At 38.2% G+C, this 26,742-nt stretch overlaps 1 protein-coding gene across 1 annotated transcript in view; it reads left to right on the top strand.

Annotated features, from left to right (window-relative positions):
* Nucleotides 1-26,742, top strand: part of TRHDE (thyrotropin releasing hormone degrading enzyme) — a 214,214-nt gene that overhangs the window by 35,100 nt on the left and 152,372 nt on the right. The window contains exon 3 of the mRNA XM_005242046.3: nt 3,459-3,585. Within this exon, the coding sequence (XP_005242103.2) occupies nt 3,459-3,585 (127 nt within the window). The remainder of the gene's footprint in view (nt 1-3,458; nt 3,586-26,742) is intronic.

Raw genomic sequence — 26,742 nt, 5'->3', positions numbered from 1 at the left:
TGCCGTGAATATACCTGTTATCTAAACCAGTCCTACCTTACTAGTTCCCAAACATGGAAGGTGCTTGGTGCAGGCTGTCAGGTGGCTGCAAGGCTGAATGCCATCTTTGAATTCCCTCCCTACCTCTGCCACTGGAGTTGCTATGCGATATCGAGAGCAAATCACATAAACTGACACAGTCTCATTTAGTCACTAATCGTGTGTTACTAATTTTCTTAATACCCAAACTAAGGCACCTGTGACCAGACTGAAAGCTGTATAAAGTGTTCACCACTGCAATAAGATATAATGGAAGCAGTGCTTTAAATGTGTGCAATAAAACTGTTAAGTATAGTTGACAGAGTCTCTCTTTGTTCTGTACTTCCTTACATGAAAATAATAGCATAACCTAACTTTGCAAAGATTGTGAAAAAGAGCTTTGCGAATATTTGCAACGCAGTAGGTGCCATTGCAGTGAGTGATGAATTACACACCTAAGCTAGAAACCTATTTATCTTTTGCAGGAGAACACATACTACTTTTATTTATATTTAGGTCTGACCCTGCAGAAGATTTTTCTGTTCTTTCTCTTATTTAAATTAATGTAAAATCAAATTCACAGCCTAGTGATCAAACAGCCAGTGGGAAAGTATATAATAATTATATGTTATTGTTCAGTCCAACATAGTTATAATGTAACACAAGATATCCGCCTTTTGAAATGAAAGCAGTAAACAAACAAACAAAACAATATGCTAAACAAATGTCATGTCTTAATCTTCATTCTGTTTTATTTACTTAAGCTCCTCTTTGGAGCAGTATCTGAAAACTTTTCAGTCTTTGTTACTTAACACTCAGAATTTCAATATAAGCTAAGGAAATAATGTAATCCCCATTTTATGGATTTGGAGATAAAACATGGTTAAGATAAGCCCATACACATTAAGGGACATTGGTGTGTGAAAGCCTGGGGGCTTCAATTTGAAGCTTATAGGTGACAGCCTTTAGGCTGAGCTCTGGACTAAGCTCCTTATAGTGTGAATGGCACTTGAGGAGGTGTCATCCGAATCAGCCAGCCAGGTAGGCAGAGCCCTCTGCTAACCAAGAGGGAATTTTCTGAGGCCAGGGGTAGGTCTGCAGCGGTCTCTTTAAGGTTTCTCTATACATTTCACGTTCAGTGGCTGTTGGGGTGAAAGGCAGAAGCAGACCCAGCATCTGAAGATGGTTGGCATGCCTCTGCAATGCCTGTTGCCTCAAAGCCCCTGAGAGGCCTGGGCAAAGGCACCGGTAATTTCTGAGCTGTGTTCCAGCTTAGGGGTGACCTTGGTGTGAGCCATGGAGCCCTGGCAGTTCAGAGCTGTTCTGGGCAGGCAGAGATGCACCCAGGGAAACCTAACAGGCAAAATAAAATTGTATTCAATGTTACGCAGGTGGCAAATGAAAGTTTGCAGCATTGCGGTTTTTGAGCTTTGGTACTCAAGCTCCATCTCAGACACCATTAAATGCCTTTTCTACATTTGCCAAGACACACGTTGTAATGCAGAAAGTCGAACCTTGATTTTTCTTGTATGTACCTATTTTTTTCTTCCCTTCTGTTGTCCTATTCCTTATTATGGGCACATTTGGCCACTGTCAAATTGAATGATTTTTTTGCATACTTGGTTGGCTGACATATTTTTTTTTTTTCCTAATTTGCTGATACAGTCAACTGTGCCAGTAAAGCAATTAGGCAAAATTGTGTATAAAGGTTTAATGATACGAAACAGTGTTCATCACAAATCTAATTGTGATTCTTAACATCCTTCCATAAACTAAAGGTTTTGAGATGTTTGAATTAGGATCTCCGTGGTTGATATCTATTTTGTTAAAAAAATATATTTAGTTTAGTATATAAGGGAACACTTAATGTACATGTCACTGTTAACTTTGGAAGGAAGCAATAAAAAAAACACAAAAAACAACCAGTGACTTGGAGGTATTCAGATAATGAGTTTTATGCTTTCAGGTGGTGATTGAGAAGTCTGCTTTATTACATGTCTCATTAGGTTACACTGTCACCTGTTTTACATGACAAGTGACAACTACTTGTGGTTGATTGTGCACTGAGTAATACAACAGAACTACAAAAATATAAAGGTGGACATAGTAACAACGAAGAATAATGTGCCTGCATGCTGAAAACAAAGAGATAGTGGGTTAAAACAGAATTGACAGGTACAGTGTGCTGAGGTTTGATATCTATTTTCCACTCGGATAACTGAACTAGTTCAGGAAAAGAGCAGTAAAGCAATATTTGGTGATGCTTTCACTGAAGATGAAAATCCCATTGGCTTTTCTTGGTCCAGAACAGAGCATTCAGAAACATTTCAAAACTGATATTTCTCCTTTATGTTTGCATTGATATTTTCTGATTTCTGCCCTGCTGCTTTTCACGGAACCCTGACTGGGATTTAATTCGAACACAGAAGGTATTAGCAAGTCAGATATTATTATTAGGACTGACATTTAGTAGAGTCTCATTTGTATCAGGTCATTATGTACAGCAGGGAGAGACCTGCCGGAGCCACTAGAGACAAAGCACACGCTGCTTCCATCAGACAGCGTATGAGGAGGGAGAATGAGAAGTGGCTCTACTTTATATCCCTTTCTTGGTTTGCACTGAGGAAGCGTTAAAGACTGTAAGGATGGGGAATAGCGAGTAACCTGGCAGTGCTTTCCGCTACCTCCTTTAGCAGGGTCATGCTTGAGTGCTGGATTATGAAGGTGAGTTTTGTTCACTTGGCTGTTCCACGTAGTCAGATGTGTGAGCTGTTTTATACTGAACACAGTGGTCTGTGGCTTGTGTAAACAGCTTTAATTTACTGCTTTCTGAAAACGGAGGCCTGAAGCAGTTGTGGAGGTTTCAGGAATGTTAATTGTTTGTGTACATGAATGAGCTTATAAATGGTTGTTTTTGCAGTATTCCATAGCTCATCGAGGGTAACTGTGTCACTGCTGGAGAAAAGAAAAGAGAACAATTTTTAATTTATTTTTTTTCCCCCAGTCTACTAATACTTTCAGGGCTTGATATAATGTGCCTTTAACAAACCATGAACTTCTCTCCTACGAAGCCACTGCATCCTGCCTACATTCAATGTAAGCAGAGAGCCATTATACTAATCCACTCTCCCATCATATCTCTAGCAAACACATGTAAGTGTTTTCTTGGAATATTTATTTTCATGCAAGGAGCATTAAGTTTTTTATTTGGCAACATAAGTAGGAGATTGTGACTTCTGAACTTTATAACCTTAATTGTGAAAGTTCTGGTTTTCAGCTATGACATGTTTTGACAAATGTATGACAGTCATATTTGGCTTTAAGAGAATAATCCTGCCACCTCACAACCACCTTGGAATATTCACCTCTGCAGGTAGGATAGCTTTAAAATGTATTTAAAGACGCTGAAATGATCAGTCTTTCACTTTGTTTTTTAATAGGTGCGGTTATATGCAAGGCCTGATGCAATCCGAAGAGGATCGGGGGACTATGCTCTGAATATTACAAGGAGACTCATTGAATTTTATGAAGATTATTTTAAAGTGCCCTATTCCCTGCCAAAATTAGGTAAGATTTCCCCTAGTACATGAAGTTCACTTGGAAACGGAGCATACTACATTTCAAGGTAAGGAATGTTTGGGTTAATTTAGAAGGATCAATAAGTAAGGAATTTTTCATCCCTTCCTTGCAGAGGAAGAGAGGCCAAATTGTCCCCTGTCCAGCACGACGCTGAAAGAAGCAGAAAGCAGACAGTACTTAAATTTGTTAGGCAATTGGAAGAGAACTTGAGACCTGTCACAGCTGTCACTGATAATTGGGTTAGGGTTTTTTTTTTGATGCTGTTTATTTTGGTCCTTGCTTTCCTTAGATAGCCATTGGGAGATGTTTCTTCTGTAATGTTTGTATCTTGATCCCTCAGCTTTAGGTAGGGAACAGAATTGAAAATATTTGTGGAAACTGGGAACCTGTAATAGTGCAAGGCTTTATTTTTTTTATGTTGGCATACGTGGGTTTATTGATGATGATTAGTACATATGCTTAATTGTATTGTTGCTTATTGAAAGAATTGCTGTGAACTTGTTTTGCTGCTCAAATGACCTAAATGTAAAAGCTGTCAATTTCTATTATTTTTTAAATAGTTTCTTGTCCTCCTCGCTTTCACTGCAGTCAGTTGTTATCCTACACACCTGAATACTTTACACCATATTATTACACCCTCCCTCCTTTGGAGCATGCTTGATCAAGATCCAGAAAAGTGTATTGCTCAGCAGCAGGAAGAGAGCTTGTATTTAATCAAAGCGTTAAGAATTGGAACCACAGGTGATCCTCTCAGGAACTTGGGGTCTATTTCATTAATTCCCTTGCCTGCTGAGTAGCTTTTATTAGTCTTACAGCTAACGGTGTAGAAGATGAAGTAATTGATGTTGCTAGATGAGGGTGTTGCATGATATTTTTTTGTAAGAAAGTTGTGGAATTTGTTTCTTGTCTTTAAATGATGGATTACAGGCATCTGGGTTAAACATGGCACATGCATCAATCCTTCTGTGTATACTTTCATACCTGGCTTCAGGTATGTAATGATAATTTCATAAAGGAAGTTACAGACTTATAGGTGCCAAAAATTTAGAAGGAAAAAAATAATCAGAAACTTTCCGTTGACTATGAAGGATGAACATCATTACTTCAGGTAGTCTACTGAGGATGCTGGGTAGCAGCAGGCAGTAGTGACTGTATCTGCGTCAGAGTATCTTTCACAATTGCAACATACAGTCTTTCAACTCAATGTGCTGTATGCGTTATTACACTGTGATACATCTTTAAAAAATATCTTATTGGAAACAAGTATGTTCCAGTATGGATCTCTTTGGAACAGAACAGGAGGATGTATTTTTTCATCAAGTATTTCTAGTGAAATTGTTGAGTTAATACGAATGCTTCTTGAAAACTTTAATTATTCTGTAGTGATTCTATAGGAAATAGTTTGCAAAGTTTTGTATACTACAGTAAGGTTAAATTTATTTAATGTAAATATAATAAGGACAATTTCAAAAGTCAGTGATATAAGTATTTTCAAAAATGTTATTTGCGTATGAACATAGGTATGTTTGTTCCCAGCTCAGCTGAACACTGATTACTACATTTAAGCATGCGCTACTGCCTTTAACCCTAAGGACTGCTGAATTTATATGTATATATATTTTTTTACTGGAAAATGGAAAGTTAGGGACAGTAGTTTGGTGGGTGAGTAGAAGGACTAAAAGTCTTTCTGTGATAGTGATTTTGCAGTAGTATTAAAGAATTTTCTGAAGGAGAAGACAAACCAGCATTAGCTACAGCAGTGGAAGGCGTGTGCATCAGGAGGATGCATTTATACCAAAAATGTGCCTGTGCTCTCTGAAGCCTTGGAGCTGTCTTGATACACTGCTGTCACTGCTGCAAAGGTTTGTGTACTTCATTAAAGTTTTAGGACAAATCAGAATGGTTTTTGTGGGACATTTTAGGAGTTTTTAATTTGATTTATAAATTAAATGTGAAATGCCATCAAATGGGAGTGAAAACTGAAGAATGTGGTTTAAAAAGCCTTTTAAACCTGTCAGTTTTGTACAAAAGCATTCTATTTCAAATGTAGATGTTTTAAGACATGAAAAATTTTGTTTCATACATTGTCCAACTCTAACAAGAGTGAACATAAAGAAATGTAATTATTTTTGTTGAAAACACAATTTATGTTTTCAAAATAATTCTGTTGTTGAAATACTGACTAGTTTACTATGCAAGTGCTGAATCAGCTACTGAGCAATGTGTTGTTAGTGTCAGTCCTGGGAGGGGGGTGTATGTGGGGACAAGGGACCTGTAACCCTTGGTAAAGCACTTCCATCATGTATGTGGGCATCCACTTGAACTCTGTATGTTAGGAGTATCTGAGAACATGTAGGCTTTTGGGATGTGTTGCTCTGTCAGAGGGATCTGTGTTCATTTGCTCATTTCTTATGTCATTGAGGTCCATTTCCAAGGATCCTTAGCATTTGAAACTAGTGCTTCTCATCTGAGTTTTTAATAAAACAGCTAGTGTTCTCTGTAAGAATCACTTTGTCCTGACGTTCTTGACTACTTGACTATTTTTGACCAGGCTTTTTTACTGTACTTACAGGCAGTCAGATGTCTGTGGTTGCTATTGCCAGTTGTGGGCTCCTCTGACTTCTTGGCAGCCTCTATTACTATTGGGAACTGTGGAAAATCTGAGGGAAGCTTTCTGTCACCCAATGACTAAGATTTTTTAGGTCTCCCCTGGTCTGTATGAACTTCTGAATGCACTGGAACAGTAGATCTGCTTGCCAGTTGATGTGAATTCTGGTAATGAATGTGAATTGGGGATTTTTCTAATTTGAATAACCAATTTCCACAGTTAAAAGCTTTACTTGGCTTGTAGATCTGTGCTTTTTTTCTTGCATCATACTCTGAAATGGAAGGTGCTTGTGTAGTATTTTAAACTAATAATTTTTGTATGAATTTCATTTCTGAAAAGTAAGTCAGGTCTTTAAAAAAACAGATTTTTTTTTTTCAAGACTGTAATATCATTATAAATGCTAGTTAAAATGAGAGGTGGATAAAGCATTGAGTTTTATTTAATTCTAAAAAGATAAGCAGTAGGGTTTTCAATTGTGTTTCTATGGCTGTTGAATATAAAATATTCTGTATTTGTGTCACATATTTATTTTTAATTCAGTTTGCAATACGAGAAAAATATCTTTGTATGCGTAGAGCTTTTCCTTATGAGGATTTTGGAGACTGGAATAGCTTCTCTACGGGGAATGACCGGGTGAGCAAGTACTCTTTACATGTGGACGGTTGTGAATGATTTGGGGTGGAGGGGCTGACTGCCTTTTCCAACCAAGACTCAAGGGCCACCCAGTGAGGTTAGCAGAAGGCAGGTGCAGAGGACACAAAGAGATTCACTGTTGCTGCAGCGGGTGGTAGGCTTGCGAGACTCCTTGTCAAAAGAGATTATAAATGCAAAAAGATTATACAGGTCCAAAGAGAGATGTGGATGAGTACTTGGAGGGGCGGTCCATGGGAGGAAATCCCATGGTTTGAAAATAGAAGCTATGAAGTACTGAAGAGAGTGCTAATTATACTTCCCTGGTCCTACTATTTCCTGTGCATCTGCCTGTGGCTGCTGTTGGAGAGAAGAATACTGAGCTAGGCAGTCTCTTTGTGCGAGCTGGCAAGGTTATCCATGTGTTTGTAGTCTTCCAGTTTTCGTAGAATCTCTTTCCCAGAATATTTCATGTACTGGAACTGGGAACATAAGGCTTCAGTTATGAAAGACTGATAGAACTTGGTGTGGTGCATAAATGAGCCACTGCGAAGAAACCCAGGTGAAGATTTTTGGGTTTCTGGGCCTTGATTTTCCTCCTCTTAACAGCATTGCGGTATCATGGTGTTAGTGGGATGCATTTACTTCTTCTGTAAAAAACTCATTTTACAACTCAGTATATTTTATTCTGATACTTAATTTAGACACCTATGTAATTAGCATAACCATTATGGGTCCTGTAAAGGAACTTGGCTGTCTCAAGGGTTAGGCATACAGTGCCTAACTCAAAGGCACTTTGCTTGGATTCATTCAACTTTAGGCACTCCACTGATGTGTCTAAAATAGAAAGCTGATTGCCCTAGGTTCCTTATTCATCAATGGAAAGGAGATCTTCCTGGAGGTGATTTGAATCTTATATGGGCAGAGTCCCCTACCAGAGCTGCCCAAGTAAGAGGTTTTATTAACCTCTGAGCTTAATTTGTCATCTGTATCATTAAATTTTTACAATATGCAGACCTGTGAAGGAGATGTTTGATAATGGAGAGGTGTGAACAGGGTTGGGAAGAACGTGGCCTTTCAAAGCTTTTAATTCCCCATTGGAAGTGGCCTGAAAGGTGGAAAAATGAACAGCAGAATTTCACTTTGGGACATGGCTGCATATGTTACAGAAAGACTGAGTAAATCCCCTTGCTGTTTTGTCTTGAGGTCAGCAGATAGGAACCAATATTTAATTTATAAATAACTGGATTTTTTGTGAGCATTATAGTGTTAAAATATATCTTAAAAAAAAAAATTCCAAGACTTTAGGAAGTATCTTTTTTTGTAGATTGGCCATGCAGCAAACTTTGGAGTTTTATCTGATACAGTTTATGGTGGGTTATTTCCCCCCCACCCCCTTACAGGTATGTTCAAGGTATTAATTCCTTTGATAATGCAAAAATGATATGGTCTTGTTTCATGCAGCATAAAACACTTCAAAATTGTGAATGCAGAAAGCTATTTACCAAGGGATTTAGTGAATGTGCTGCACAATGCAAGACAAGATTGGACCATTAACATTTGCTCTTGAGTATTTTTGGAGAACAGGATTCAGTTTTTAAAGTATGTCATGGAAGAATTTAAACTCTGTCTTACGATGTAAAAAATAGCTCAGCCATGTAAAGAAAAAAGTTCAACAGGAACTGTTCTGATTTTTAAAGGAAACTTAATCACCTCTGCTCTGTTCCCTGACTGTTGTCAGTATTTTAGTGAGCAAGACTGCTGCTGCCTGCTGCTGTGTGAGGTATTGCAGGACCAGAATAAAAGTGTTGGATGCTGTTGTAGGATAGCCAAGTGACTTGCTGTGAGCACTAGTGATTAACCGTTCGTTTTGATTTGATTGCTTTACTATCAGCTTGACTATTTGACATGTTCCTAACCTGTTCATTGCAGTATTGTCTTCTGCTCTGCGTGATCTTCCATCATCTTCCTCAGCACTCTTTCTGCTGTGCTACCGCTTTCTTACTTCCCTTTTGTTTATCCTTCCTCCTGCCTCTGATACTCCAAGGATGAACCTCCATGTTGTTGCCTGCATTCTTTGCTTTAGTTCTGCTCAAAGTTTCACAATTCCTGCCCTCAATACTTTGCCTTTCTCCCTAGCAAGGTGAGCTCTTCTTGCCACCTGTCCAGTTCTGACCTGGAATTGCTGTATTACACCAGGCATGATAGCTCATTTTTCCTTCTCCATCTATAAAATGAAAGCAGTAAGTAATATTTTTTGGTCTTGTTTTTGCAGTAGTTGAAAATGATTGTCAGTTTGGTTGCATCTTGATTAAGAAGTTGCCAACCTGAAAATTTAAGAAATGCTGATGTGGTCTAACCCAAAGCATGGCAAGGCTTTGTAGAGTTTCTTAGCATTCTTAAGACATCATAGCTGTAGTGTCTATGTGAACTGTACACAGTCTTTCTGAAAGAGCTCTTCCACTGAGAGAGAATCCATCACAATCCTGTAGGAGAGAGGGAAAGGAACGTTAGAAACGGTTAAGTGTGAATGAGTTGTTAGTTACACAGTCTTCTGAATTGAGAAGAAAGAGGTGCAGAAGGGAGATGCTCTGGGAATGGCATAGAAAACTTTTGGAACGAGGGAGGGTGGGAGAGGAGACACTAAGGACCTGATTCATGTGCCTAAACATAATTAACTGGTACCTTTTATAATGCCATGGAGTATCCTGAAGACCCTTAGCTGCTGCTTCTGCTGGCATCCAGGTTAGATCCTGTTGGGCCATGGCTGGTCCATACCAGACAGCTCCACATAGATTTATTTTTTTAATGTATTTTGTTTTTTAGAACTTAGCCCCATTTGAAATGGTCAATCTCCCATGTTTAGGCAGCAAAATTGACATGCTGTTTTCTTTGACCAGCTACTTGAAACAAGCATAATGCCTGTGCACAGAGAGGACTATTTGTTGGTACAGAGCAGTCGTACACAGAATAAACTATGCCACTTTTACCCTGATGTTTGAAGCCTCTGTTTGAGGTTGTTTGGGTGGTTTTTTTTTTCCTTTTAAATTTCTAAGCTGTGAGCACTTCAAAACAGCAGCTGGTCAGGGCTTCAGAGGGAAAAATTCCAGCTCCAGCCATAGTAAAAAGCTATGTTTGTTCTTAGAAATAAAATACTTTTTAGATAGCTGTGGCTAAAGTAGTTTTCATTATAGCTTCTTTCACTGTGCTTGAGCAGAGCTCTCATCCCTGATTGTCTTCTCCAGGGCTGCTAGTGATTGTCTTTTTGTTAGTTTAATCATACTGTTCTTGACCAGAAATGTTCACTTATGAATATCATATTTTTGAAGGGCAGTACTGATTTCTACTGCAGAATAGTGTTGTTGGAACCAGAGTGCTCTTGACCATGGCCAGATTTTTAACTTTTTTTTTGAAGAGGAGGCTAATGAAGATTTTTGATAACCTGTTAGACCTGACAGTTGAGAGGGTTCATCAGAGACTTTGACCAGCAGCTGAAACCTTTTACAGCAGCAACTGTAGCTTTGTCATAGGTAGAAAAAGAGTTTAGGGCTTGCCCCCACAACGAACTTCCATGTTTGTATAGGCATTGGGTTCTGTGGTTTTTATTATGGGATAGAGGCTATATGTCATTAGGATATTGGAAGAGTTACTTTCTGTGCATGGTATGGCATTGTGAAAATTAGCATGTGGAGATGAGAGCTGCATGGCAGAAAAACAAATACAGAAGGGTTTGGAAGAAAGAGGAACGACGTCATTGAGGATACTGTGATAGATTTAGATGGCGCTCACGAAGAGGGGTGTGAATCCTTGGACAGTGTGTAGGAAGATTGGATTGCAGTAGGATGTGCTAAACTAGGAAATTTTTCCTTTTAAAAATCATACCTATAATGATTACTTTCAATGAAAGTAGGTAACATGTTTGATCTATATCAATTAACTAGAGTACTGAGGAAATAATGGCCTTTTCTCTCAGAACTGAGGTAGAAACCTGGTACTGTCTGCATCTGAAGCAGTGCTCATCTGCTCAGCTGTATTGTCTTTTGATGGTAAAGGGAAATGACTGTTGGTGACCTAATGAAACATGTAGCCCACCTATACAGTCTTCTGCAGTGACTGATGGTTTAAACAGCACCTTCAAGATAACTATATCCACACACAGAGCTCACAGAGCAGGAGTAATGTGTTCATAATGGCATCATTTGAGTAAATAAGAAAGTTTACTGAGGACTTACTTGACTTGCTGTAATTTTGCGTGTTTGGTTTATATTTATAATCATATGATAAATTTTAAATTAAGATAATTTCAAATTAATTTCATTAAATTCCAGTTTTTCATTTAACCCTATAGTTTCAAGTGTGGGGAAAAAACCAAGGATACTATGGTGACTTCTGTTTTTTCATACATGTGAAGCAGAGGCTTTCCTGCCTGAAGAGTGAAGCTTAGTGATATCAAGCTATTATGCTGATGAGGAAAAAAAAAAAGTAACAGAGTACTGTCCACACTGTCAAACACCAACATAGTTCACTCAGACTTTTTTTTTTATATGTACAGTTTGAGTATAGGACAATTTTAATCTTTTCTAAGGGTTTCTGTTGTGACTTGATTGAAACATACTGGAGCTGCAGCAGTATGTTTCAGTAGTATTTTCTCATTCAGCATTGTGGTAAAGGTTTTTGGCCTCCTGCATTTCATTTGAAAAGTGAAGAAGACTCAGTTACAGGCTAGACTCAGAAACAAGTTCAAATGAATCTAAGAGGAGCTATAAATGATTACAATGGACTCTTTTCTCACAGTCCTGTCTATAAACATGTGTTCTGTACTAGTTTTAGCTCTGCCTAGTGTTATGCTTGCCGAGCCCTGCAGTTGCTGCATTAGCTCTCCAGCCCTGGAAGAGGTAATGTCATGACAAAGCCTGTTCAGACTCTTATTTCAGAAGGACAGCTCATATAGCTTGAAACTTGCAGAGCAACACCAGTATAGCCTATTTCCTTGGTTGAGGCAGGCTAGAAAGGCTTAAAAGAATTTTCTGTTGCATCTTCCCCTCACTCCAGGCACTTAGAGCTGTTATGGTTTGCCCAGCTCCCTGTCTGCTTTCTTTTAGGATATCCTGATGTTTGAAAAGTTGTTAGCTGAAAGTTTTTTTAGGGTGCTTGGCTGTAGTTTCAGAGCTAATTTGTAACTTCTACCATGTACTCAGAGTCTGTGAATGGTTGGAATGACAACTTCTATGCAAAAAGACTAAAAGATAAGGCCAAGAGGGTATTTCAACAATACTTTCATTGCATTGTTTCTTCTTCAGAGATAGCAACTGTTTTCACAGCAATTTCGATAACATTGCCATCATTTTCATGCTGATTAGGACTTTTAAGAGTGTGTGATTTTTATTATTTTTCATATCAGCATCATTGCTAAACTTAAAGGAGAATGGAAAACAATTTGGTTGGTTTTGGTTTGGTTTTTTTTTTTTGCTACAGCACTGGAGAATTGTTCCCGTTAATTCCCCATGTTTGCAATTTTAGAAGGACTGTGCTGCTTTGGGGTAGTTTGTTATACTCTCCAGATGGTACTGTGACAAAGTTTGTTTTCAATTAGATACTGATTTGAGGGCATCAAATATATTACTTTGAGAAACAGAAGTTTCACTAGGCAAAGCTAATGAGAAAGCACTTTGTATACTGACTCACTTAAACTGACTTGCATTTGGTTTTATTTGTTTTCTTATGTTGATCTTGAAATATATACATTTATATATGTATGTATTTCAAAAATTTGACCTTATTTACACTTAATGTAGCACCAAGATCAGGAAAACTCCTTAATTGACCCTACCAAGAACATTTTTCTTCACTGTGGATCTTTTGTGCCAGTAAGAAAATAGATGATTGAAGTACACACACATAAAAATATCTATACAGGTAATATTCTTATTAGGAAATCTGAAACGTAAGAGTTATGCATTACTGATGCAGTGAGAGTTCCTAAAAAGTAACCACTTACTAATAATGTCCTGAATATCAGAAATGGCTTAAAGTCTATATGTAGATGTATAAAATGAGCTTTCATGTCTTCTGTACTGTAAAAAAACCCATAGATACAGACGTAAAGAAGATACATTTTCATGTATCATCAAAGAGCATGAGGAGTTTCTTTCAAGAGATTATGACAGTGTCTTGAAAAAGATTATAGCACATTAAAGTGGGGCTTAAATAGGCCAGAGATTTCTGTTCATAGGAAAGATGTGAAGAAGTATGTAACTACAGAGCTGAATAAACCTATTGCTGCTGCCTAGATTCTGCTGGCTTAGTTATAAACCTTCCACCTGTACTAGCTAGTTTCTGTAAGCTACTGAAATTCAAAGGGATGTATGCGCTCCCCTTTTATTGCTTTTGCTAAGGATATTGTAACTGAAAAGATATCCTAACACAATGAATTATGCTACATTTGCAGCACTATGCCTGAAGCAACTTCATTTTTGCATTAAGGAAACCAATGACTTTCAGTGTAAAGATGAAAATATATAAGATGGCTGAACAACTTTCATCAAAATAAGTGAATTGTCACTGTATGTTCCCTCCCTCTCTGCATGCTGGCAAGCTTCTTAAGATGGTATATGGACATTAGAAGAATCACTTAATAGAAATGCTGTGGAGATCTCTGGCAGATACTGCTAAACTTGCTTTCCGTGTTCTCCCTAGCTGTGTATGAATTCTCCTTTCTTTGCTTCTAATGTATTTAAATGCCATCTGCTTGTGTATTTAAAATGTAACATTTCCAGATTCAGGATCACTTCTGTGAAGACTGCGTTTTCCTTTGCTCTCTCTGATTCTTATCAGTAACACTTCTAACAAAGCTGTCCTCGTGAAGATACATATTTGTCATAGCGATAACACACTTCAGGAAGTGTATTAAGCTAAACCAGCTCCCACTGTTCAACTCAAAAATATGTTCCTTGTCATATGTTACTCCTCACTGAAATTAAACTCAGGCAATATTTTAGTCCTGAGAAACCAAGTCACTTTTTCTCCTGGTGTGTTCAGCTTTAGCATAGCTGAGTGTAGTTCTGCTGTTGTATGTTATTGGACAGTTGAATCCCTGAGCAGATGGGAGGGGGAGGGAAGGGGAAAGATGCACAAAGGAACTTAGAAATGTATTCTGGAGACCCTTGTCGCAAGTTTCTGCAGCTATTGCTGTCTCTCTGGATGGCTTGGATAAATCTTTAGAAACTGTTTCAGAATAGCCCCCAAGTTTGTGGCTTTATAACAGAACCCTCAGATCTGCAACGCTAGAGGACCTGTCAGTGGAACTGATCATGGCAAAAGAGTTCCTATTTGTGTTTTATTCAGCAGGGGGTTTGGTCTGTCACCAACACTATGACATTAGCCATAGATAGATTTCCTTTAAAACACGTGTAAAAAGCACAGGTATTTTGACAGAACATTTATTATACGTGGCTATGTTTATTGTGCAACTCCTAAAACAGTAACAAAAACCAGTCATTGAATTCCTCATGTGAAATTATGTGAGGTATTCCCATGGTTGTTATAGTACCTAAGCATTTTATAATCACTACTGGCTGTTTATGCATAATGCATTTGGCAAGTGGAGAAGCACCATGGTTCTGTTGTCCTATTTAGGCAGACAGCTGAAAGCTAAAGAGTGCTGAGAGGTGAAGGCAGGCAGATGTTTTGCTGATCAGGCCTGTATAAAATGTTCATTTGTCAGATAAAATTTGAGTATGTATTGAAACAGAAGGCAGTTGGAACTTGCATCCTTTCATAATTAAGTATTGATTTAGTTTCATGTGAGGGGCATGCAAGTGGCTTCAATATTTCCAACTTCAAAATTGGTCTGGGAGTTATTCTTCCTAGCGTGCTGATTCTCAGGCATGGAAATATATAAAGCTTCACAAGACTGTCAGCTGTAACTTAGATACATAGAAAAATGCATTATGTGTCTTTTCACCGCTAATGTAAAATGGTTTCCTAGGCACCTATTCTCCATATTCTTGAAATGTTTTAAGTTTTGGTTCTATTTTAAGGTAATCACAGACAACTGAATTTTATGAAGCAGCATGGTGGTTACTCAATAACAAACAGATTCATTAGAAACGTGGTTTTATGCTGCATGCCATCTCTCCAGGTATTTTCTGGAGAAACCATACAATGATTTCCAAGTGATTAAAAGGATCTGCACTGTACAAGCTATGATTGATAACAGAATGATATAACGTAGCTCTTAATAAAAAGTTAAGAATCTTGTCAGATGAGACCAAAGGATATTCAGGAATTGCTGTAAGTCATTCAGAGTAACAATGAACAGACTGCTTCCTGTGATGCTTATATTGCATTTGGGGACAGCTGGATGAAAGTCCAGCCCCAGAAGAATTTACTGTGTTTTATCTTTACCAGTCTATATCTTTGGGAAAAGAGGAAAAAAAAAAAAAAAAAGGCTTGCTCTTTGCAATCAAAATACCATCGCTGTGTGGCAGCTCTGATAGTTGTGGATATGGAATATGAAATGGTCAAATCCAAATACTCAGTGGAAGGATAATTTAATGTTGCAGTAGTGAAGTGGAGAAATAAAAGAGTACAAGTGAATATAATGCAATTTTAAATGATAAAAGCAGATCTTCCTACAAGTAGATCTAGCCTCCCAAAACTTTACATATATTTTTCTGTGAATGCCTCTGTAACATTAATCTGTCTTTCAACCATACATATGTACACATAGACAATGCCAAACATATGCAGATAAAATACAGCCAGAATAATATGTATGTATGACTGTGATCCTATTAATTAAGGTTATACAAATACTTATCTGTAGATCAAATCCCTGTCAGCAGGTGCCACAGTCTTTTATGGAGGCTCACCCGGCCATAGTTCCTACCTTTCTGCTATCCCATGTAATGGGGCCAAGTCTGACCATAGGACCAAGAAGTGTTTGCAGCATGGCATAGAGTCTGGGAACAGGAAGACTCACTTCCAAGCATGAGATGAGTTTGGATCTGTGGATCATAAGAGAACTGGGGCAGTGTGCTTGCTTTCAGACCATTATCTGAGGGTCCTATGGGGAAGAGGGGTCCTGTTTACTTGTTGTGGGCTGGACGTCCCTTATTTCACAAGTCTTTCTGACCTTTTTCTAGCTGCCCTGTACTTGCAGATCCTCGCTGCAGTACTCTCATCAGACTCAAGAAAGGTAGGGCAAGCAGACTCTGTCCTACATGCAGTTTCTTAAGACATTAACTTCAGTGGTGTAAAGTAATCTTCTTCCCTTTGATTTTTGGGAGATTATTTTTAATTATCTCTTTCCAGAGATCTGTTTTTCAGGCTGGTCCCACAGTTTAGCTGCACTGCTGAGAAGCAGTGAACTGTAATGTGGAGATGAGGACGGGTGTCTGGGCTGTGGGTGAAATCCAGAACTTCTTAAGACAGCTCTGCTCTCAGTGTTCATGAACCCATAACCCCATGAAGATTATAGTCACAGATGGTACAGCAGGGTAAAGTTCAGAGTAATTCCAAAGTAACTCTTAAGATTCATATGTAAAGATTTTAATGTTTTTTGTATCTGTGGTATCAAAATTGGGGACCCCGGCATCAGGAAGCCCCTCTTTGCTGTCTGTCAGCAACATAAAGGTGGCAGAGTGTAACTCACCTAGCAAGAAGGAACTGTCTCATGACCTAACAACAATGGCTCATTTCCATTATTCAAGTAGCCTGTAAGTAAAAGTTGGCAGACACAGAAACTGTAAAATCGTTTCATGTCAATATTCATATATAGGAAGAGGCCTCCTACAGAGATAATAGGACTGGAGATAATACAGATGTCTCTCTTCATATCAAAACTTTTGACTTCACAAGCAAGTTATTTTATATTTTGGAAGGTAATTCCATGCAGAACCAGTCTTGTGACAGCATATTCTTTGATCTTTTAGACTGGTGAGCTTTGCTGAAACTCGTTTTAACACTCCTAGCTAGGAATTTGCCTTCACTGCACATCCAGGATTAAGGCATTTTGACCTTATGATTCTGAACAAGTCCAGGCGGCACAGTGTTACTCTTTCTTTGTGTGAAGGTGGAACATTCCTGATAATGTTGGTATTGGTTCCTGATATTAAAACCAGAACTGCTCATGTAGGTGTATTTAAAAGATTTTTTGCATGTCTTCATCCATCTATCATCACTTATACAGGAAAATGCTTTTTTTGTCTTCGAGTTGCTAAAACCTCATCTCTGATGTAGGCCTTTATAGAACTGGATTTAGATAAACACCCACGTGTGGGTGGGTCTCCTCAGTAAGATGTCTTTTCTCTGCCCTAATACTCTAGCACAGTGTTCTTCCTCAAACTAAGCATGCTAATGAAGTGTATGTGCCATAGAAAGGCAGTGAGTTTTGATTTGTTGTTGGTGTTCCCTCAATATGCAAGTTTCTAATTTTTTTTGTCAGTAGCTCCGTGTCTCCTGCTCTGATGGAGATGTTGCACTGTGCACTCACCTCCTATGAACCTCCTTCTTGTCTCGTGACTGACACTTTTCTAGAGGTGTGTGTGGAGTACCCCAAGGAAGGGGCATCTTTTTCACCCCCTCGGAAATCTGTTACAGGGGATACATTCTCAAATGAATAGAGTATACTGCATTACTTTCAGGGTGAATTGGTTGTATGTTTGGTGTCATCTATTTTACAAAGTTGCACCTGTAAAGATTCTTTCTGTCTGTCTGTCTTTCCTTCCTTAGCAGGTGTAGTGAAAATCAAATAGCAGATGCATGCATTGGGTTTTATAATAAAGAAATATTAGAATCTCAGCTTACATTTTTCTTTATGCTGATCCCTGGGTTTTACGATTTCGCCTGTTTGCTTTCCTGGGGAGGATTGACTGTATAGACTGATTGCCAAGCGTCACAGTTATAGGACTAATTGCCTCTGTTATCTTCTTCTGGTCTTTATGGGTGTGCCATTTCAGGTTGGTAACCACCTCTTAGTCAAGCTGTTTCCTATTTATATGTGATGCTTTTCTATGGTATAGTGTGGTTTTCAGCTTTGCTTAACAGGAAGCTGGATCCTGTACCTTACTATTTAAAACTATCATCTGAGATTTACATCAGATTTAAAATTTTTGTGTGCTCAAATTGTAATAAAGTGTTGGTGGGTTTTCTCAGCGTATTAAGATTTGTATTCCTGAAAAAGATTTTTTTCTTTAGCCATTAAAATAGAGGCAAAAGATTTTTTTTTCCTTCATTTATCTCACCTGAAGTCTCACCTTATGACAATTGGGTTTATGGACTTGGATTTTATCTTGATGTTTGGTTTGCCAGGTAGACTGAACAGTTGACTCTGTGGATAATACTAGCTTCTCTTATGTTACTGTCTTAAGTTCTGCATCACTGCCAACATGACTGTGAAGGCAATATAGCTGTAGAACTCAACAGCATATAAATAACCTTCTGTTTACCTTCTCTGCTCTCAACATTATTTTTACATCCACTGGAACTGTTCTATTATTGAACCCAGCTCTCCATCTTTAAACCTGAATGTGCAGCTCTTCTCTATTACGGCAATCTTTGCTTGACATCTTCCCTTCATGTTGTTATGCATTGTGATGAACAGTGAGATCAGGAATCCAGGTGCTGTTAGACTAGAAATTCAGCACATGGCTGGAGAGCTGCCAGGAGCTGGAATGAGTTGCAGATTTGAGAATCAAAACTGCCTGACTTTACTTGTGGACTACCAGCTGGGTGTCCTTGGTGCTCAGTATGAATTCTTGATTTATGCTTTAAATTTGATCTATGATTTAAATGGGATTGCACCAAAACATGCACTTTAAAAAGATGCTTCCTGACATGAAGATAATGTTCTGTCTGCTTGATCTTAAGAAGGTGATGTCCTATTTAAGCCTTTGAATTATAGTAATGTTTTCAGATTTAGAATGTTTTCAGTTAAGAGATTTTATTCGGTTGGATCAGACTTCATTAATTTCCTTTATGTTCCTTTAAATCTTAATGTAATTAACAGATGTTAATTTATTTTCTTCCTTTATTCACTCTCCAAAGTGAAAATGTATGTTTGTAGAAGATGAGATTGGGGAGCACTCATATTCTGTATTTATGTAGACACAGATCTTTTTAAAACAGAGTTCTGAACAACTGTGTTGCTGAATGTACAGTTAAGGTATAGTGTATGATCAGTGCACATGGGTTTGTGCTTAAATTTCCCATTGCTGTGCACTAAAACTGAGAAAAACCATACCATATTGAGATCAGAGTATTTTAGATTTTTTTACGCTTACCCCATTGATTAGTGTACCATGGCTACTAATAGCACATTTGTGTATTGTGGGTCGCCTCAACTAGGCTGTAATCCCATCAGCTATCATAAATCAGACATGGCTAGGCGCGATCTGACTTTGCTTGGAGGCTGTCTCGTTGGTAGAACAGTCTTTTAATTCAGTTGGAGATGTTCTGCTTCCGACCAACTCAATTCTTTTGCAACAGGATGAAATAAACCCAAAGAAATACTTCACCACATAGTGCCTTAAAATAGCTGTACATTTTGGGAGGTATAAATATGGATACTTACATTTGGTGAAATTCCAGCATAGAGTAAATTGTGTTTGTATATAAATGAATCTTCAACATCTAAAACCCCACTAATCCAAAATTGCTTCAAAATAATAAGTGATTAAGTCAGCATTGAAGTGCTATAAAATCTGTCATCACTCACTGTTATCCAACCTAAATTGTATACTTCACATAGAATATAATTTGTACTCTTATTTTTTCTTCACTGAAATTATATTGTTGGATGCACAGAATTTATTCTGTATATTGTCTATGGAATATATATATACATATGTAGTACAGAATATGAAGTGAAAGTCTTGTGTTGTACTAAAAATGCCAGAATAAATTACATCCCATATATATTTTCATATGGTGATGGGTAAGGCTGGAAAAATACCTTTGTGACCAGAAATATTTGACATTATGAAGTATGATGACTATGAGGCTGTAGTTTTTATAAGTTTTTACAGCTTGAAAATCTGATTTATAAAAAGATTAACAGTGTTACTAAAGTGATTTCCTGGAATGGTAACATTAGAGTGTAGAGTGATATCTAAATAGGTTAAAAGCATTCCCGCTGAATAAGAATTGGAAAAATAGCCTTGTATTTTATGGTTAAAAATAATACTATTGATTTTTGTTTTTCAAATAGCAGTAGACGTTTTTGGAAGAAAGGCAGTTTTAAAATGTATCCAGTGGGGTTTTTTTAGGCCTGTTAACTGCCATACCCTCCATGGACATAAGAAATAGCTGTTTTTTTGGAGTAAGAACATAATAGAAGAGAAAGAGTTGTGCAGCCCTATACATTCCAATGAATAATTTGCCAATGGAGATTTCAATTCAGTAGCTATTTCAACAAGTCATGTGTTTGAATTTAAGTACATGAATATTTTTACTGACTGAAACCTAACATGTTTAAATACCTCATTGCCCTGAACTTTTAAATACATAGTTGGGAGATGCCAGCAAATGATTTCTAGCTGCAGTGGTATTAAATGTACAGAATATTTGGTAGCTAACAGATGTCAATATCAACTTGCTTACAGAAGAAATGTTTAAAATTCATGGAATAAAGTATAAATGAAGGAGAAGTTGAAATAGATTAGATGCAACACATTTATTTACTTGCAGGAGACTTCATTTTTGAACAAAATGGGTATGCTTAACTTTTTTGGCTTTGACTGTGCTGAGGTTTATGATCCGTAGGAAAGGAAAAAAACATAGGTGGTAAGTAATGGTTTGCAATTGGCCATAGTAAACTTTCATTGCAAAAATACAACCAGTCTTTATGACAGATTTTCAGACAACTTTATCCTGATATCTGATTGCAGAATAAACCATTTTTCAAATTTCTTTCAGTAGTCTTTAGGAAAGAAGAATTTCGTACAATATTTCAGTTAATGGAAGGGACTTACTTTCACCTGCATTCAATGAAATTTTTAATAGGAATTTTCAGTCCTAGGTTTTCAGTTCTAAGTAATCCTTTCCTCTCAAATTGTTAGTGGATTCATTGTTTGCGTGTCATCACATACAAGTAAACTATAAATTGTATTAAAGTGCCATGTGCAGTTTATAAAAAGGTGATCTGCTAATTGATGTGTCATACTGTTAGAGATCCATGAGTAGTAATGTTCTTGTTGGTGCATAGTAGAACTGGATGGGGTCACCTTCTCAACTAACACCTGCCTGAGGAATCTGTGGCTCTTTTGGACAGCACTTCAACATAGCATGGTTCTATAAAACACTCTCTCCAATAGGATTTTCCCATCCTGGAAACACAAACATTGGTAGCAAGAGTAACAGATCAGTAAACCTTTCCATCACCACTTGGGGTTTCCTTGAAATTACTGGCTTAAGGATCAAATCTTAACATTAATCATATATAGATTCAAGTTAAATAAAAATTCAGTTTGCTTTCTGGACTGAGAACTCTTCAGTTGAGCTTTTGAATCCATGGTCTCTTTTTGAGTCTACAAGTCTAGAAAATCTTCCTTGTTGGGTCCTCTCAGACTTTATTTTGGGCTGTGATTATACTAAACATTGGCTTCAGGAGAAAGCTGGCTTAGGAAGCTGTTCTGCCCATTACTGCTTCTTCCTGCTTCCCCCACATATGGCCCATTAAAACTGTTTGTTGGACGCTGCTATAAATCAGCTTGTTGAAATGACACAGGTTAAAATAGCTGCCAGGAAAGATTCCCCTGGACTTTTGGATTTTTTTAAAGATAAACATTCACTTTGTTAAAGATACATTAACAACACCCCTCCCCAGTAAATAATTAACCTCCACAAAAACATTGCATATTAATATGAGGCAGTATTTCATGATAGAATTATTTATTCAAAATATAACAGCAATGGACTGAAGTCACCATTTCTCTAAATCAGACTTAGAAACACCGTGTGGTTCTTTGTCAGCCCCTTCTCTAAGAGTCAGATTTTTCCTATGATTTTTTTTTCTCTCTGCCAACAAACTGATATTTTATTAGCTTTCAAATGTTTTTCTAAGCACACTTGCCATTTTGGTGCAAAAGCATAAGCAATTGAAAGTTCTGTTTCCCTTTGCAAATGAGCCTGAAATGAGTCACCACTTTTGTGTCTGTGATAACGTTAAGGTAGCCGGAGAAGTAAAGGGACAGATTGTTATTGTTGCTAGAAAGTTGTTGATCAGCTGAGAAATGTTCTTCCTCTATGTCTTTTCTTCCTTTCTGTAAGATCTTACCTCAAGCTCATGTTGACGAGATAGCAGTGAAAAAGGTTGTTGAGAAGGATATGGCTGTGGTCCCTTGAACAACTAGTATAGTCCCTTGTACGCTGCATCAAAAGATAGTATGTGCCAAGTAAATTATGTAAAAAGAATCATTTGACATTGACTTTTTACTGGTTGAGAAAGCAAATTGTCTTTTCTATCATGTTGTGGAGAATTTTCATTATTTTGCTAAATGATAAGTAAAAGCACCTGGAAGAAATAATCACAGAGAAAAGCCCAAGGGATAATCTTCAGGTACAGCAAGATAATTAGAGCTTTAACTATACAGGTTGTTTGAAGTGTGATTCCATGCCCAGTGGAGTCAATGGGAAAACTTGGAATGGTTTCCACAGACATTGATTCAAAGCTTTGAGCTGACAGAAGCAGCAAGCCAGTTTTTTGTTACTGTTCTGTGTGGAAAAAGCTACGCTCTGTGTCCATCAAGCAGTTTTATAAATTCAGAATTTCTTCACAAACTCTAATCTATCTCTTAGTGCTGGGCTGGTCTCAGGAACAAAGAATGTTGTCTTACCTTTGCTGCTTTCTTGTATGGCTGGAAACACTCTGTTGCAGCAAAACACTACACAAATCCCTGGAAAGAAGCTGTCTCTTTACATATAATTATTGTTTCTTCCTTCCCATGTCAGACCAGGGAACAAGATTCTCAAGACAGCAGGGTCTCTGTGCAATAGCTGAATATATGTCCTTTTTTGAGAGTAGATCAACCCTCTGTTAGGAGAGTCTGGTAGATGGGCATCCTAAACTAGTCATGTTGTTCATGTGAAGTAGGTCTGCTGTGCCTTTGTGTTTTAGATGGGCTGTTGGGCATTGTGAAAATGAGGTGCCTGCTGGGCTGCTGAGAGAGAGACTAATACTGTGCTTCTAAGTATTGTTAGAGGCAGAGTTGTGGAAAGTGGGGAGACTGTGTGGCACATGGCAAAAAGCCTCTTCAGGCTTTGCTGAATCCCAGTTCACTGCAAATCTGACTCCAGGTTTAAGTTTGTAGATGGTAGCTGTTAATTGGAATTCCCTTCTGGACTGGAGAAGTGACTTAAGGATTTCTGTATGGTCTATGGAGTATATACCTGGAAGTCTGTCTGCAGGAAGACCTTTTGCTGATTGGGTGCTGCTGTCAAGTTGTTGCGTGCCAAACAGGCAAGAGTCTTCTCACTGGTTCAAGGGAAGGGAGCTGAATTTTGCGCCTAGGTTTCTGTCGGAGACTGTCAGCAAGGTTTCCCTTGGTTTCAGATAGATCATCATCACTACCCTGTCTTTTGCAGCACCACCTGCACATTTTGATTGTAGATTGCTCTCAGGAAATAAGGACGAGAATGACATTACTCTACAGCAGCATGATTGCTGGGTAACCGCTTGTGTTCCTTGAACGGTGGGAGACAAAGCCAATGTCATGTGTACATCGCTGCTGCTGTTGCTAAGTTATCCCACTCAGCAGTGAATTGGTATTTCTAGGAGTAGATTTTTTGGTCAAAGGTGGTGTTATCTAGGGAAATGGTGAACGAGCAAGTGCTTCCTTCCAGCTATCAATTGACTCTGAACACCAAGGAGCATGCTTCTTTCAGTGTGGTGTCCTTTTAGAAGACACCAAAGAAAGGAATTGAAAAAGAGAAAGGTAGACTTGACTTTTAGCTACTAATATCTCATTTCTTCAGTCCTTGCATAAGCATCCCAAAATCTTTTTCAAGGATGTGGGACAGTGTTTTTTCTCCATGTTAATTGTGGGAAATGTCAAGTGGTGGAAACATTTTTTAGCAATATTTCTGTCTGCTTTCCATTTGTGTTTCTACAGCATACACGTGGTTTATGTATGCTGGTTGACTTATGTATCAGACTCTTGAGAATCAAAGCTAAAGGAAGCATGCAGACCTGTCTTTGGTGCCAGATTTCCAAAAGGGTCAAGAATGTCTTCAGTTAACTTGTCTTGGCACATGTGACAGTGGCATCCTTCAAATAAATGACCAAGAAACAAGCACAAGCAGACAGAAATAGCTGTGTATCTCTTGAGTGCCATGAATTTGTTGTTGTTTTTTCTTTCCCCAAATTGAGTTTTCTTCTAAAATGCTGTTGAGCAACAGCCCCAGAAAGGTAACTTGTATACCTGCTATAAATAAAGACTTATTTTCACAGTGGTAGAAACTGACTTCCTGTGGGACCACCCTGAACAGGAGAAAATGTAGGGTTTGTTAGGGCCGGGTTGAGAGAGTGCATCACGTAGGCTGGGGCACAGCCTAGAAAGGAGGGACCTTGTGGGTCATTGCACCCAGTGGTGTCTCTGTGTTTGACTGCAAGCTATATCAGCAACTCATCAAACTCCAGTTTAGATATGTCTAGAGCCATCTGCTTCTGATATTCCTACCAGAAAATGTTGTGGATTCAGAATTTTTTGACAGAAGTGAATCTTGTGAAGTCTGAATTCTAGTTGGAGTGACCAATAAGATGTTTCATGTCTAGTTTCTCAGAGTTCATTGTGGCCTCGAATGTTTAATTTTGCACTAATTTTTGGAAGAAAATTGAACCATTAATTTTAAAGCGTACCATATAAAACATTGCATATACTTTTTTGTTTTTTCTTCCATAGCAAATGTATCCTGACTTGGTAAAGGAATGAGAGCTGTCTATGAACAAATAGCTGTTTACAACTTGGACTCATTAGCCATCACTGGTCTGTAAGGAGTGGGCAGGAAGGAAAATGTGCAAGTAGGAAAGACTGATCCTGGGCTTTTTGTGGCAGTACATTGGTCTGGAGTAAAACCTTTTGGCTTAGGGCCATACCTTAGGCAGAAAAAAGAAACAAGTCAGAGGAAAAGGGGCTGTTAGTAATCGAGAGGAAAGTCTGACATTTCAGGCATGACATGGTAACCTATTTCCTCCTAGGGCTGCTAGCTACTTAAAAAGCATTAAAGAAAAAAATCCAGGTATCCTATTTTTGACACTTTAAATTAGATATCCCAGCTCAGGTCTAGGACTAACAGTGACAGCATCAGCCATATTGTTTCCATTTTGTAGGATACTGGAATGCTGATTTAAGTGTGTATTCTCTAGGTACTGTATTATTTCACCTTTTCAGTCAGTTCCGTATCACAGATCCACTCAGTTTCTTTCTTCTTCATGTTTTGATAGGGGCCATGGGCAGGTTTACTACAGGCAGTTCTTTCCCAGAGCTGAGTCTTAGAAAATCCATGTTGTATCTGGGGAGGCAGATTAATTTGTGAAACCTGGTGCTTCCAGCTCTCCTCAAGGCCAGAACCTTGTGGGTATTGTGAAGAGTTGGATGAATAAAAGCATTCATTTACAGTAGATTATCCGAGACTTTGTATGAGATGTAAACCCTCTTGCTTCAGCACATAATACAGCTACTGATTGACAGGGATGGAAGGGCAGAAGGGAGAGGAAGGCTAACAAGTGAAAAAAGGGAGAAGCTTGTGCTGTTTTTTTTACAGCTGCTCTTCCCAGTGGTGCCACTCACTGAAGCATTTGGGTAAAGCAAGATGCAAGAGTTACATGGTCACTGGAGGGGATGAGGGATTGCATTTTCTAATTCTGGGTGGAAAGACAGTTTATGATATTCATTAGGGTATCAATGTACCCTTCCAGACCGGATTAAGATCAGTTCATCCCAAACTTATTATCATCCCAAAGAGACTTGTTACCACCATAGCTGCTCTCAGTAAAGAGAGTGTTGCCTTTTGTGTGGGTCACACATCCTCTGTGTACCTCTCTATAAAATAAGAGAGATTAACATATTTAAGTCAGTCAGGCTGTGAGTATGGAATAGTTCAGGCTCCAGTGAAAGGAGTCTTAGGCCTTCTAGCAAATCACTTGTTGAGAGTTCAGTCTTTGTCAGTCTGGGCAGCTAACACTGTTTGGGTGTCACCTTCCACATTAGCATCCCAAAGGAGTACATGGCAAGAAGATAGGTGGAGATACTAGATTTCTTCCTGCCTGGATTGAAGTACGCAAATGAGAGGTTTTCTAGCAGAAGATGGGGAAGTGAGAGAAGAGGCTGAAATGTGAAGAATTCTAATGGTAGATCTGGGTTATAGGAGAAAGAATGCATCTTTTAATATGGGCTCTTTTCTGGTGGAGGGTGAAGGCTACCTGAAAATATAGGGCACATGAAAATCATGGCCCTCAGCCAGAAAAACTTATGGCTTACTACCTAAATCATGCAGTGTGGGAGAAACTTCTAAAGCTGGTTGAAGTGCAAAGTAGATGTATGTCTGCTTCTTTCTTCATATCATCTTTATACTATTTTTTTTAATTGTGCAAACAGATGTTTGGATTTAGAAAACGAGTATTTTGTTTCACTTTAACTTGATTTAAGGCTGATTTAAAGACAAGTAGCTAACATCAATAATACACACTATTGTTTGTAATGGCCCTTAAAAATGGGGTACTGGAGTACCTTATCAATTAAGTACCCAGCTCTCACATTCAAGGGCATAGAGAAAGCTGCATCTCCCCTTAAATGGCATTGAATAGGTTTTGATTCAATGCTTTGGGAGAAGTGTCCCTCAGTGATAGAGGGAATGTCTGCCATGTGGTTGGTAATGTGTGTGTTAAGGGAACATCTGCACACTGGAAC

Source organism: Falco peregrinus, chromosome 6, assembly GCF_023634155.1.
Source record: "Falco peregrinus isolate bFalPer1 chromosome 6, bFalPer1.pri, whole genome shotgun sequence".
Classification (NCBI taxonomy): Eukaryota; Metazoa; Chordata; class Aves; order Falconiformes; family Falconidae; genus Falco; species Falco peregrinus.
Note: the sequence above shows the minus strand (reverse complement) of the source record. Positions and strands in the feature narration are given on the sequence as shown.